We start from the raw sequence: 15,191 nt of genomic DNA on the forward strand, positions 1-15,191 counted from the left end.
CCTTCTTCTCCTCTTTCTCCTCCTTCTCTTCTTCTCTCTCTTTCATGTTTCCTCCCCACTCTCTCCCACCCCTTTCAGTCTCCTCTCTTTCCTGTCCTTCCTTTTACATAGTCAAATATTTTTATCTTTCCATTTTGATTTGTAAATTTTGAGTTATATAGTTGGAAAGGCCTTTGCCTCTCCAGTGTTATAAAGGAATTGGTCCATATTTTCTTTCAGTGTTTCACATTTAAATATTTCAAGTGCTTAGAGGTTATCCTCATATACAGTGTGTGGTATGAATTTATCTTTTCCAGATGGCAATCTTGTTGTTTCAAGAAGATTTCTTTAAAATTTTATCTTTGTCCTATTGCTGTCATACTGTGTACTAAATTCTTGTCTTTGTTTCAAACTTTTGATCATTTTCCATTGGCCTACCTGTCTATTCATGAACCAGGGACACACTGCTTTAATTGCTGAGAGTTTATAATATGTTTTATTTATTTATTTTTAAAATTATTTCTTTTTGGCTGCATTGGGTCTTTGTTGCTGCACGCGGGCTTCTCATTGTGGTGGCTTCTCTCGTTGTGGAGCACGGGCTCTAGGTGTGCGGGCTTCAGTAGTTGTGGCTCACGGGCTCTAGAGCACAGGCTCAGTAATTGTGGCACATGGGCTTAGTTGCTCCACGACATGTGGGATCTTCCCAGACAAGGGATTGAACCCATGTCCCCTGCATTGGCAGGCGGATTCTTAACCACTGCGCCACCAGGGAAGCCCTTATAATATGTTTTAATATGAGATATGACTCATTAGCCCTCATGGCTCTTCTTTTTTCAAAATTATCTTAGATATTTTTCCACACATACTTTAAAATCACCTTGTCTAGTTCTAGAAAAGGAAAGTCTTTTTAAATATGGAAAATAACAGAACATACTTATATACTGAGGAAAATAATCAAATAGAGAGGAAAGGTTAAATTCAGAAGAGAAAGGGAGATAATCAGGAAGAATTCTTAAGTGGGGCAGAGAAGATGAGTTCCAGAACATATATAATAAGAATGGCTTTTGATAGTAAAAGGAACATTCATTTCATGGCAAGAAAAATGAAAGTAATTGGCATAGAGACTTACATTTTTTGCATGCTATGAAAATGATGGTGTTCCCATATGGTGACATATATTCTCAATTAAGTGTGAGGGGAGCTATCAGCTGAATGGAGTGGGGTGGATGAGGAATGGAAGATTGGGAAAGCATGAGGAAGTATTTTATAGTGAAGAAAACATGAGAAACCAATTGGTTTAATGAAGATTGGGATTGACTGATGACATGAATTAGAGAGAGAAGAAGGCTGTGAGCCCTTTGATGAAGTTTTCAGAGGATGAGGTGGCAGTACCAAGACATGAGGATGTTATAGCAAGATTGCAGGGTCCTCACAGGACCAGGAATCATAATAGTCCAGAAGGGACCATGAGGTACAAAGAGCATAACCTCTGGACCACACTATTTGGGGTATACGAGTATTTACAACCTCCACTTTAGTGGACCAAAGGGAAAATGGTACCCTCCAGGGAGAGCCACATTTCCAATAAGGCAAATAGTTGGAAGGATGGGTTTGATAAGACATTGAGGGTTTATAGGGGATTTGGTATGTGCAGATCTGGGTTCCAAGAGGGCCTAGAGGAAACTCTGGGCAGCAGGGAGAGTTGGAGAATGAGAATAAAGAAATGGGACACAATATATAGCCAGAGCTCAGAATCTTAGGGGAGTTGTTAAAATGCAAGTTCCCAGGACCTATATCCAACAGAGTTTCTGATTCAGTAGAATTGGGTAGCAACTGAGAATCTGCATATTAAAAGATGCAAAAATGATTGTTACTCACTCTGGCCTTGAGAACCATGTCTCTTGTTGGAGGCTGGGGACTGTGGCAATAACGGCTTCCTGCAGTAGTTTGATGAAGAGGAGGAAGCATCACTCTTCACAAGGTCAGGTTGTGTTGACTGAGAAACGCAATCATACTTTCACTCTCTCACCTCACTGTTGAAATGTGACAGAGTACACAGATGGTAATCATACAGCTATGCCCCTGTCTCCAGAGGAGGTGAGTCAAATAGTTTACATAGACTAAATGTCAGATTAAATCAAGAGACCAAAATTCTGACTAAGGAAAAGACAATGAAAGCACTGTAAGAGGTTAGTAAACTCCATAGACATTTTTAGTACTGCATTTTAACTTTGACTTTTAATTTGGTGAAGACATTGCCCAGAGCTTTCTGGTCCAAAAACCACAGTCTCAATAATAAATCCTTTCACTAGTAAAAAAGCAGATGTAACAAACAATGAAAGATCATCAAGAATGTGGTTCAAACTTGATTTTTGTTACACATTTAAAAATTTACTTACAAATTTACTGATATGTAGGCAGAATTAACAGCCAGAGTGTTCTTCCTCAAGAAGATAACACTCATCTATGAAGTTTGTAAAAAATATCAGATGCTTTTTTCTCTTCTCTTGAACTGTCTTAATTCATCTTAAATATGTCAAGAAGTGGTAGAATTTACAGGGAAGTGAATTTTATTGAGTGAGAAAATGACAACCTAAAAATTATTTCTACTGAGAAAGGTTGAGTATCTTAAATTCCCCCCTGTAATAACAGTTAATTCAATTCTCTGCTATCTGTCTTATGCATTCCTTAAAGATGCCAAGATACTTAACTTTAAAATTGTCTTAAAAGCATACATAAGCAGTGTATGGCAGTTTTTCAATTCAAATGACACAGAGGGTAAAGAGTAAAAAGTAAAAACCCACCCATTCCCCATCCAATTCTATACTTAATTAATTAGACTATCTGAAACTGTCCTTGTAAATATTTATACTTCTCAATGTATTTTTAACGAATGATAAATACCCTTTGTAACCCCCATTCTTACTGATATAACATGGAAATTATTCCATGTCAGCACATGCTGACTTTTCAGTCACTCTTTGTAATCATTGCAGAGCAACACAAAATATGGATTCTACCAATATTTATTTTACTTTTCTATATTTTAGGCTGTCTTCAATTCTTCAATTAATAATGTTGCCCTGAACTGAATATAATCTGACATAAATACTGGCTCACTATCAGTAACTTTTTATTCCTAGAAGTAGAATTGTTGGGTCAAAGTTACATGCATTTTATATTCTGATAGGTACTATCCTCCAGAAAGTTGCACCCATTTATAGGCCCACCAACAATGCCTATAAGAGTTCTATTTTTAGTATGTTGCCAGCTCTAGACAGATCCAATCTTTTTAATTGTTCAAATCTCATTGGTAAAAAGTATCTCATCCTTATTTTAGGTTACAGTTTCCTAATTTGTAATGAATCTTAAGATTTCTTTCCCCAGTGCTTCATAGACACCTATAATTTTTCCATTGAATTTCACATTCTCTATGCTATAATTATTATTTGCATTACATCTACACAGAGTATAAGCACCCAGAACAGTATTACAAATTATGCTTTAAACAAAGAAATAATATTTTTTAAACAAAGAAATAACATAATCTTTTATATTTACCCACATATTAACCATTTTCAATATTCTTCATTCCTTCCTGAAGATAGGAGTTTCTACTTGCTCTTATTTTTCCTTGGTCTATAGAAGCTACCGTAGTATTTCTTCTAATACACGATTCCTGGCTATAAATTTTTTTTATCTGAAACTTCTTTTATTTCATTTTCGTCCTTAAAGAATACTTTTCCGGCATATAGAATTCTGGCTTCAGTTACTTATCATTTTAAAAATATTATTCCATTTTCTTCTGTCTTTCATAGTTTCAATGAGAAGTGAGCCATAATTCAAACCGGTGGTTTATTCTATTATTATTATTATTATTATTTAAAATTTTTATTTCTTTATTTTTGGCTGTGTTGAGTCCGCTGTTGCACGCGGGCTTTCTCTAATTGCAGAGAGTGGGAGCTACTCTTCGTTGTGGTGCACGAGCTTCTCATTGTGGTGACTGCTCACTGCGGTGGCTTCTCTTGTTGTGGAGCACGGGCTCTAGGTGCATGGGCTTCAGTAGTTGTGGCATGTGGGCTCAGTAGTTGTGGCTCGCAGGCTCTAGAGTGCAGGCTCAGTAGCTGTGGCGCATGGGGTTAGTTGCTCCATGGCATGTGGGATCTTCCCGGCCCAGGGATCAAACCCATGTCCCCTGCATTGGCAGGCGAATTCTTAACCACTGTGCCACCAGGGAAGTCCTTTATTATTATTTTTAATGTAACATGCTGTTTTATTCTCTAACTGCTGTCAAGAATTTCTCTTTATCTGTAGTTTCCAGCAGTGTGATCATAATGTGCCTTGGTATGATTTTCTTTGTATTTTTCCAGTTTGAGGTTTGCTGAGCTTCTGGTATACTGAAAAAATTTTATGTCTATTGCCAAGATTGCTTTCGAAAATAACCCTCAAACCCTCAAACCTGTGCTGTACAGTAGGTCCTTGTTTGTTATCTATTTTAAACATAGCAGTGTGTACATGTCAACCCAAAACGCCCAATCTCCCCTCCCATAACCATAAATTTGTTGTCTAAATTTCTGAGTCTGTTTCTGTTTTGTAAATAAGTTCAATCTGTATCATTTTTTTTTTAGATTCTGCATATAAATGATATCATATGGTATTTGTCTTTCTCTGTCTGATATACTTAACTTAGTATGATAATCTCCAGGTCCATCCATGTTGCTGCAAATGGCACTATTTCATTCTTCTTAATGGCTAATATTCTGTTGTATATAAGTACCGCATCTTCTTTACTGATTTATCTTTTGATGGATGTTTAGGTTGCTTCCATGTCTTGGCTATTGTAAACAACACTGCAATGAAAAATGGGGTGCAGGTATACTTTTGAACAATGGTTTTCTCTGGATATATACCCAGGAGTGGGATTGCTGGATCATATGGTAGCTCTATTTTAGTTTCTTAAGGAAACCCCATACTGTTCTCCATAGTGGCTGTATCACTTTACATTCCCACCAACAGTGTAGGAGGGGTCCCTTTCTCCACACCCTCTCCAGTATTTATTGTTTGCAGACTTTTTGATGATGGCCATTCTGACTGGTGTGAGGTGATACCTCATTGTCTTATTTTTTTTTTTTAACATCTTTATTGGAGTATCTCATTGTCATTTTGGCTTGCATTTCTCTAACAATTAGTGATGTTGAGCATCTTTTCATGTGCCTTTTGGCCATCTGTATGTCATCTTTGGAGAAAAGTCTATTTACATCTTCTGCAAATTTTTTGATTGGGTTGTTGTCTTTTTGTGATATTGAGCCACATGAGTTATTTGTAAATTCTGGAGATTAATCCCTTATCAGTTGGATTGTTTGCAAATATTTCCTCCCATTCTGTGGGTTGTCTTTTCGTTTTCTTTATGGTTTCCTTTGCTGTGCAAAAGCTTTTGAGTTTAATTAGGTCCCATTGGTATATTTTTGTTTTTATTTCCATTACTCTAGGAGGTGGGTCAAAAAAGATCTTGCTGTGATTTATGTCAAAGAGTGTTCTTCCTATGTTTTCCTCTAAGAGGTTTATAGTGTTCAGTCTTACATTTAGGTCTTTAATCCATTTTGTGTTTATTTTTTGTGTATGGTGTTAAAGAATGTTCTAATTTTTTAATATGTAGCTGTCCAGTTTTTCCAGCACCATTTATTGAAGAGACTGTCTTTTCTCCATTTTATAGTTTTGCCTCCTTTGTTGTAGATTAATTGACCATAGGTGCGTGGGTTTATTACTGGGCTTTCTATCCTGTTCCATTGATCTATATTTCTGTTTTTGTGCCAGTACCATACTGTTTTGATGATGGTAGCTTTGTAGTATAGTCTGAAGTCAGGGAGCCTGATTCCTCCAGCTCTGTTTTTCTTTCTCAAGATTGCTTTGGCTATTTGGGGTCTTTTGTGTTGCCATACAGGTTTTAAGATTTTTTTGTTGTTGTTCTAGTTCTGTGAAAAATGCCATTGGTAATTTGATAGTGATTGCATTGAATCTGTAGATTGCTTTGGGTAGTACAGTCATTTTGACAATATTGATTCTTCCAATCCAAGAACATAGTATTTCTTTCCATCTGTTTGTGTCATCTTCTATTTCTTTCATCAGCATCTTACAGTTTTCAGAGTACAGGTCTTCTGCCTCCTTAGGTAGGTTTATTCCTAGGTATTTTATTCTTTTTGATGTGATAATAAATGGGATTGTTTCTTTAATTTCTCTTTCTGATCTTTCGTTGTTAGTGTATAGAAATGCAACATATTTCTGTGTATTTATTTTGTATCCTGCAACTTAACTGAATTCATTGATGAGCTCTATTACTTTTCTGGTAGCATCTTTAGGATTTTCTATGTATAGTATCATGTCATCTGCAAACAGTGACAGTTTTACTTCTTCTTTTCTGATTTGGATTCCTTTTATTTCTTTTTCTTCTCTGATTGCCGTGGCTAGGACTTCCAAAACTATGTTGAATAAGAGTGGCAAGAGTGGACATCCTTGTCTTCTTCCTGATCTTAGTGGAAATGCTTTCAGTTTTTCACCATTGAGTATGATGTTTGCTGTGGGTTTGTCATATACGGCCTTTATTATGTTGAGGTAGGTTCCCTCTATGCCCACTTTCAGGAGAGTTTTTATCATAAATGGGTGTTGAATTTTCTCAAAAGTTTTTCTGCATCTATTGAGATGATCATATGGTTTTTATTCTTCAATTTGTTAATATGGTGAATCACATTGATTGATTTGCGTATATTAAAGAATCCTTGCATTCCTGGGATACATCCCACTTGATCATGGTGTATGATCCTTTTAATATGTTGCTGGATTCTGTTTGCTAGTATTTTGTTCAGAGTTTTTGTATCTATGTTCATCAGTGATATTGGTCTATAATTTTCTTTTTTTGTGATATCTTTTTCCGGTTTTGGTATCAGGGTGATGGTGGCCTCATAGAACGAGTTTGAGAGTGCTCCTCTGCAATTTTTTGGAATAGTTTCAGAAGTCTATGTGTTAACTCTTCTCTGATTGTTTGATAGAATTTGCCTGTGAAGCCATCTGGTCCTGGACTTTTTTTTGTTGCAAGTTTTTAAATCTCAGTTTCAATTTCAGTACTTGTGATTGGTCTGTTCACATTTTCTATTTCTACATGGTTCAATCTTGGAAGATTGTACCTTTCTAAGAATTTGTCCATTTCTTCTAGGTTGTCCATTTTATTGGCATATAGTTGCTTGTAGTAGTCTCTTACGATCCTCTTGATGAGTCTGGCTAAATGTTTATCAATTTTGTTTATCTTTCCAAAGAACCAGTTTTTAGTTTCATTTATCTTTTCTATTGTTTTCTTCATCTCGATTTCATTTATTTCTGCTCTGATCTTTATGATTTCTTTCCTTCTACTAACTATGGGTTTTGTTTGTTCTTCTTTTTCTATTTGCTTTAGGTGTAAGTTTAGGTTGTTTATTTGAGATTTTTTTCTTGTCTCCTGAGGTAAGACTATATTGCTATAAACTTCCCTCTTAGAACTGATTTGCTGCATCCCATAGGTTTTGGATCATTGTGCTTTCATTTTCATCTGTCTCTAGGTATTTTTTGATTTCCTCTTTGATTTCTTCAGGGATCCATTGGTTATTTAGTAGCATATTGTTTAGCCTCCACATGTTTGTGTTTTTTATAGTTTTTTTTTTTCTTGTAGTTGATTTCTAATCTCAGTGTTATGGTAGGAAAAGATGCTTGATATGATTTCAATTTTCTTAAATTTACCAAGGCTTGCTTTGTGGCCCAGCATTTGATCAATCCTGGAGAATGTTCCATATGCACTTGAGCAGAATACGTATTCTGCTTTTGGATGGAATGCTCTTTAAATATCAATTAATTCCATTTGGTCTAAAGTGTCATTTAAGGCCTGTGTTTCCTTATTGATTTTCTGCCTGGATGAGATGTCCACTGATTTAACTGAGGTGTTAAAAATTTCCCCACTATTATTGTGTTACTGTCACTTTGTCCTTTTATGACTGTTAGTATCTGCCTTATGTATTGAGGCACTCTTATGTTGGCTGCCTATATATTAACAATTGTTATATCTTCTTGGATTGATCCCTTGATCATTATGTAATTTCCTTCTTTGTCTCTTGTAACATTCTTTATTTTAAAATCTATTTTGTCTGATATGAGTATTGCTACTCCAGCTCTCTTTTGGTTTCCATTTGCATGGAAGACCTTTCTCCATCCCTTCACTTTCAGTTTCTATGTGTCCCTAGATCTAAAGTGGGTCTCTTGTAGACAGGGTACAAAATAAGACAGGTTTTATTTTTGTATCCATTCAGCCAGTCTACATCTCTTGGTTGGAGCATTTAATATGTGTATATTTAAGGTAATTATCAATATGTATGTTCTTATTGCCATTTTGTTCATTGTTTTGGATGTGTTTTTGTAGGTCTTTTTTCTTCCCTTCCTCTTTTGTTTTCTTCTCTTGTGATTTGATGACTAACTTTAGTGTTGTGTCTGGATTCCCTTTAATTTTTTGTGTGTGCATCTATTATAGATTTTCGGTTTGCAGTTACCATGAGGTTTTGATATGGCCATCTATATATAAACAAGATTGTTTTCAGTTGCTGGTCTTTTAATTTCAAATGCATTTCCAATATCCTGCGTTGTGCTTTCCTCGTCTCACAATTGCTTGTTTTGATATCATATTTGTGTGTGAATGATTTCCTACCTTTACTGTATGGTTGGCTTTACCAGTGAGCTTGTCCATTCATAATTTTCTTGTTTCTAGTTGTGGCCTTTTCTTTTTCACCTAGAGAAGTTCCTTTAGTATTTCTTGCAAAACTGGTCTGGTGGTGCTGAATTCTGTTAGCTTTTGCTTGTCTGTAAAGCTTTTGATTTCTCTGTCAAATCTGAATGAGAGCCTTGCTGGGTAGAGTATTCTTGGTTGTAGATTCTACCCTTTCATCACTTTATATTGTGCCATTCCCTTCTGGCCTGCAGAGTTTCTGCTGAGAAATTAGCCAATAACCTTATGCGAGTTCCCTTGTATGTTATTTTTGCTTTTCCCTTGTTGCTTTTAGTATTTTTTCTTTGTCTTTATTTTTTGTCAGTTCAATTACTATGTGTCTCAGTGTGCTCCTCCTTGGGTTTATCCCGCCTGGGACTCTCTCTGGAGTTGGGTGACTGTTTCCTTTCCCATGTTAGGGAAGTTTTCAGCTATTATCTCTTCAAATATTTTCTCAGGTCCTTTCTCCCACTCTTCTCCTTCTGGGACCCCTATCATGCAATTGTTGGTGTGTTTAATTTTGTCCCAGATATCTCTTAGACTGTCTCCATTTCTTTTCATTCTTTTTGCTTTATTCTGTTCCATGGCAGTGAATTCCACCATTCTGTCTTCCAGCTCACTTATCCGTTCTTCTGCCTCAGTTACTCTGCTTTTGATTCCTTCTAGTGCATTTTTCATTTCAGTTATTGTATTGTTCATCTGTTTGTTTGTTCTTTAGTTGTTTTAGGTCTTTGTTAAACATTTCTTATATTTTCTCTATCTGTGCCTCCATCTTTTTCTGAAATCTAGGATCATCTTCAGTATCATTACTTTGTATTCTTTTTCCAGTAGATTGCCTATCTCCATTGCACTTAGTTGTTCTTCTGGAGTTTTATCTTGTTCCTTCATCTGGGACATATTCCTCTGCTGTCTCATTTTGTCTGGCTTTCTGTGATTGTGGTTTCCGTTCTGCAGGCTGCAAGGTTGTAGTTTGTCTTACTTCTGCTGTCTGCCCCTGGTGGATGAGGCTGTCTAAGAGGCTTGTGCAGGCTTCCAGTTGGGAGGGACTGGTTCCTGCCCACTGGTAGGTGGAGTTGGGTCTTATCCCTCTGGTGGGCAGGGCCAAGTCATGGAGTGTGTTTATCAGGCAGCTGTGTGCTCAGGAACACTTTAAGCAGCCTGTCTGCTGATGGGTGGCGCTGTGTTCCTGCCCTGTTGGTTGTTTGGCCTGAGGTGCCCCAACACTGGAGCCTACAGGCTATTGTGTGGGGCTAGGTCTTGTTGAGAAAATGGTGGCCTCTGAGAGTGTTCACACCAATGAGTATTCCCCAGAATTACTGCTGCCAGTGTCCTTGTCCCTGCAGCTAACCACAGCCACCCCCCCCCCCCACCTCCACAGGAGACCCTCCAGTACTCCCAGGTAGGTCTGGCCCTGTCTCTTATGAGTTCACTGTTTTCCCTGGGTTTTGGTGCATAAGAGATCCTGTGTGCACCCTCCAAGAGTGGAGTTTCTGTTTCCCCCAGTCCTGTGGAATTCCTGTGATCTAACCCTGCTGGACTTCAAAGCCAGATTCTCTGGGGGCACCTCCTCCAATTGCCAGACCCCCAGGCTGGGGAGCCTGACATGTGGCTCAGAACTTTTACTCCTGTGGGAGAACTTCTGTGGTACAATTATTTTCCAGTTTGTGGGTCACCCACCTGGCATGTATGGAATTTGATTTTATCACGATTGCACTCCTCTTACAGTCTCATTGTGGCTTCTTCTTTGTCTTTGGATGTAGGGTATCTTTTTTTGGTAGGTTCCAGTGTTTTTTGTTGATGGTTTTCAGCAGTTAATTGGATTTTGGTGTTTCTGCAAGAAGAGGTGAGCTCATGTCCTTCTACTCCACCATCTTGTCTCCCAATCTAGTCTCCAAAGATTTTAAAGAGCTATGAATTAGTAAAAAAAGTTCATTCAGATTTATAGCATTGTAATCTAAATTAAAAATATAAAGGCAAAACAGTTTTTTAATGGTAAAGGTAAAGAACAGCCAGATCATCAATATAAAAATTAAATGCCAATTTCTTCATTTACTTAATATTTTTTAAATAAAGACAGTTAATCCATTCTCATTTATATAGTGGGAACATGGCTATCCTTAGATTTATTTAACTTTTTCTATTTCTATTCATTTAAAAAATTTCTTTCTCTTAAAATTATGGATTTTTGCAAAACTGATATTATTTTCTTTCATTTTTTTTCATTTGAAAGTGTGCCCTTTTATTTCTATGCTACTTATGGTTAACCTTTACATTTAAAAAATGTTTTAACTTTATAACACGTTTTCCTAACAATGACAAAAAGGAACTATCTGCAACTTCTCTTCCAACCAAAATAAACTTTTTAGCATATGGAGGCAACACGAGGCAAAGTCAACTTTCCTTCTGGTTGTACAGAGAATTAGGTTTATGGACAAAGGAGTTTGCTGTTGGGTCCTACTCTACTTCTTCCTTTTTTTTTTTTCATATTAACAACTTATTTTTTATTTTTGAATATCACAAAGTTCAATCAGAACACTTTAAAAAATATTATTCTGCATGCGCTTAACAAATTTGACAAAGGGCAAGGATCCAGTTGACTTGTATTATGCTATGAAGTTTGAACTGAAAAGCCAATTCACATGTATTTAAAATCATTAAGTACAGGTAACCATGAACACTTCACTGCATTAATCTGATGGCATCCTACCTCTATGCACACATTCATGTAACACTACTAGTAATTACCCTGGAGCAGAAGCAAAATGGAGATGGAGGAATTGCCCTACAAAGCAAGTTTAAGGGATTAAACAGTGTTGTCATCATCGTCATCACTACTGAGGACAAAGCTGCTGCCTGTAGACAGGGGCCCTTCCTCCTTAACATTCCCTAAACCACCTGCAGTCCCTCTCTCATCGGAATCTTCAAACAACTTGTCACTGGAATTGTCATCAAACAACTTCTCATTGGAATCATCATCTTTGAACATCTTTTCATCTATGACTTCATCTTCTTTTACATCTACATCTTCCTCATCTTCTTTTCCATCTGAATCTTCAAACATCTTTTCATCTGCATCGTCTTCTTCATCCTTTTCATTTGCATCTCCCAGCCCCTTTTCTTCTGCTTCTTTGTCCTCTTTTTCATCCGACTCATCGTCAAATACTTTTTCATATGTTTCTTCCTTCTCATCTGACTCTTCATCAAATTCCTTCTCAGAGCCTTCTTCATCAAACACTTTCCTGGAGCTGTCATCTTTGAATTCTGATTTTTTAGAGTCATTTTCTTCTAACTCTTCTTCAGAAACGTTTTCATTAAATTCCTTTTCAGAGCCCTCTTCCTCAAAACCTTTCTCAAGGCCGTCTTCTTTTAACTCTTTTTTCAGTCATCTTCAAACTGCTTTTCCGAGCACTCTTCAGACCCTCGTTCTGAGCTGCTGTCTTCAGCTGCCTTTTGGGGGCTGGCCTCCTCCTCAGACTCCTGCTCAAGGCCATTCTCATCCGGATCCATTTTGGGTCTCTTCTTTTTGGACTCTCATTCAGGGCCATTCTCTTTCAACCCTTTTTTAGGACTACCCTCTTCATGCTACGTCTCGGGGCTGCCTTCTCTGGACTCTCCGTCGGAGAAGTCTTCTTCACGCTCTCTTTTGGGACAGCCTTCCTCAAACTCTCTTTCGAGGCAGCTCTCTTCAGATTCTTTTTGGGGACAGCCTTCTTCAGCCTCTTTTTCAGGGCCACTTCCTTTAGCATCTTTTTCAGAAGCAGCTTCTTCATCTTGTCCCCTATCTTCTGTTTTTTCAAACTTCTTTTCATCTATAAGTTCTTCAAATGCCATTTCAGTTGCGGCTTCTTGAACATTTGTTTGAGATGTGCCAGGGTGCTCTGAAAAATGCCTAACTCTAGAAGGTCCCACCCTTCTGGAGCACAGATGGAATTTGAATGCTGAAGGCCTCTGTTGGCCTCGGGAGTGTTGAGGAAAGCCTCCCATCCTCTCAGCCTTTCCTCCCTTTCTCTCGTGGTCTCCTCCACCTGATAATCTGTAGTCCCATCCCACACTTGGGCAGTGATTTGATGGCCACCAAACCACATTCCATTGAGGGTTTGAATACAATAACCAGCTTCCTCGGGATCCCTAAAGGACACAGAGGCCACACCATCAGGGTGCCTATCAAAGAGAAGGAGCTTCCTAATTTGTCCAAACTTTGAACACTCTACTTGAAGGTTTTCTCTGATCTCGTTCAGCATGAACGATCATCCTCAAAATCCATGTGGATCATCCTCAAAATCCAAATGATGAAACATATTTTTGATGACGACAACTTGCTCGTGGCGTATTTGGGATGGGCCAGCTCTTCTCTCAGGTCTCCAATCCAACTGCTTTTGTTGCATAGACAACTTTTTCTTATAGTCTTTGCACTTCTTCTTCTTTGAGGTGTATTCCCCTTTCAGTTGAAACTTTGCCACCTCCACATGTAATTTGTAGCCTCTAATTTCATCTTCATCCAAAAGTTTTAATACGAGATCCACAGATTCTCTCTTCAAATAACAGCAAAGTCCATCTCCTTTAAGATTTCCTTGATTATCTTTGTAAAGCTTGACCTTAAATTCTTCTGTTTGAAGATCTCTCATAATAATGCAAAACTTGGACATGAGCTGTATAAGTTCATCCACTGTAGTGTCTGGAGGCAAATCAGACACATACACATTTGTATTTCTGTCTTCTTCAACATGAAACCATCCTGATTCAGCCTTTCTCTTTTCTCCCCTCTTTTGGGATAACTGGGTTCCGGAGTTTTTCTTTGCGGAGGTTCCTCTGCAGTCCTAGCACTGACATCTTGGACGCTCGCAGTAGAACTAGATGCACCATGATTAGAAAAGCCATAATTGGCCTGATATGTAGCAATAAAATCTTCAGTGATCTTGGGGAAACAAGCCTTCTTGTCCAGGTCCCATTCATACAGGGTGTCAGTCGGCTGCTGCCCGAAAGAATCGGTTTCTCCACTGGGATCTTTCTGGGTGTCACAGTCCTTGGTGTCTCCGTACAATTCTTACATTCGCAACTGCTCATCAAACTCGTCGTTCACATCCAAGTTGTTGCCACTCATGTTGCCGATTTAGCCCAGGGGCAGGGTCCAAGCGAGCGAAGAGGCCAAGCTGACGCTGGTTCACCCTGCCAGGTCTTGCTGCCGCCGGTCGATCCACAACATGGCAGAAGCACACACACAAGCTGCTGCCGCCGATCAAGTCTGAGATGACTGCAGCTCCCACGGCAACGCCCAGAAACCACTTGAAAATGGAGGCCCACTTAGGCTGACGCAGTCGCCATTGTCCCCTACTCTGCTTCTTAGTCCAGCTCCACCACCCCCTCCCATGGAAGTTAGCTCACTTTGGTAAGAGAGTCTCTCATATGTTTTTGGCTTGAGGCAAACACTGGAGCCTGGTGCTTCAGATGGAGATAAGTACCATTGTGCTTATTACACTATCCTTATGATACATTTCCCAGTTAACTACTCAAAAACCTGTTCATACTCAAACCCTTTATGACTCTGATCTTAGTGTTAACACATGGGTCCTAGTCTAGTCTATTCTTTCCCTGTATTATTAGTGGTTTCTACAGCTCTGTTGGATTTTAGCGTCAATTTGATCCCATTTATATATCTTCCCAAAATTCCTAAATGCTTTGGGCTTACCAGTTTTCGTGCTTTGTTGTTTCATATTTTTACATTTCTTCTAGCATCTTAATGTGAGTTTAGGATAAGGGAAACAGGAGCACATACATTTAGTTAGTTACCTTCCTTTGAATGAATATTTACAATTAAAAACATCAAAACAAAACTTCAAAACTCGTATTAATAAAGATGGTTTTATTCAGTTATAGGACAGGGCACATAAAAATCAAATATTTAACCCTTTACTCAAAACTAGAAATTTTAAATATTAATAAGTAAATTTTTAGCAGATGTCTAATTGTTAACCACTTATTAATTATTTAAAAACTTTAAGGCAGATATTTACTTATGCACTGAATCCCAAATAGGTAAAAAGAATAATCACCCAAAGTTTGTTATCAATTAAAACAAATTAAAGTTAGTACTTAATTAAAGAAAAATTGTTGCATGTTAAGGAAATATAGCCCATGCTTAATGTCAGTTCCCTCTCCCCATTTCATATTAAAGAATCACATACTCTCCTTTCACTTCTCCTAAGCAGCATAGGAAAATCCCATATATAATAAAAGCTTAAAGTTTAATCTTCCCTAATATTATCTGATCATAAATTTCTTTGGTCAATGGAACGTATGATTTTTTCAACTTATCCATGAAGTAAAGTGGATCAGAAATTTTCAATGGACTAAATCCTTCTTCCACCAACCGAAACTTCTGTAGTTTGAATGTTCCTGTTGTTTCCATCTTTTCCTATAAAACAGTGACCAGGATTAG

General features: G+C 37.8%; 1 protein-coding gene and 1 pseudogene across 6 annotated transcripts in view; both read right to left on the reverse strand.

The window, feature by feature from the left end:
- Nucleotides 1-14,460, reverse strand: part of LOC309658826 (17S U2 SnRNP complex component HTATSF1 pseudogene) — a 39,151-nt pseudogene extending 24,691 nt beyond the window's left edge. Inside the window, exon 1 of the transcript XR_014268312.1 lies at nucleotides 1,858-14,460. The product of XR_014268312.1 is annotated as a 17S U2 SnRNP complex component HTATSF1 pseudogene (transcript). The remainder of the gene's footprint in view (nucleotides 1-1,857) is intronic.
- A 135-nt stretch (nucleotides 14,461-14,595) lies between these two features.
- Nucleotides 14,596-15,191, reverse strand: part of SLC27A6 (solute carrier family 27 member 6) — a 57,615-nt gene continuing 57,019 nt past the window's right edge. For all 5 annotated transcript variants that reach the window (XM_082457866.1, XM_082457865.1, XM_082457864.1 and 2 more), the window contains one exon: nucleotides 14,596-15,167. In XM_082457866.1, coding sequence (XP_082313992.1) covers nucleotides 15,095-15,167 — 73 coding nt within the window. In that variant the 3' untranslated portion in view covers nucleotides 14,596-15,094. The remainder of the gene's footprint in view (nucleotides 15,168-15,191) is intronic.

Source organism: Balaenoptera physalus (assembly GCF_965194825.1).
Source record: "Balaenoptera physalus genome assembly, chromosome: 3".
Lineage (NCBI taxonomy): Eukaryota > Metazoa > Chordata > Mammalia > Artiodactyla > Balaenopteridae > Balaenoptera > Balaenoptera physalus.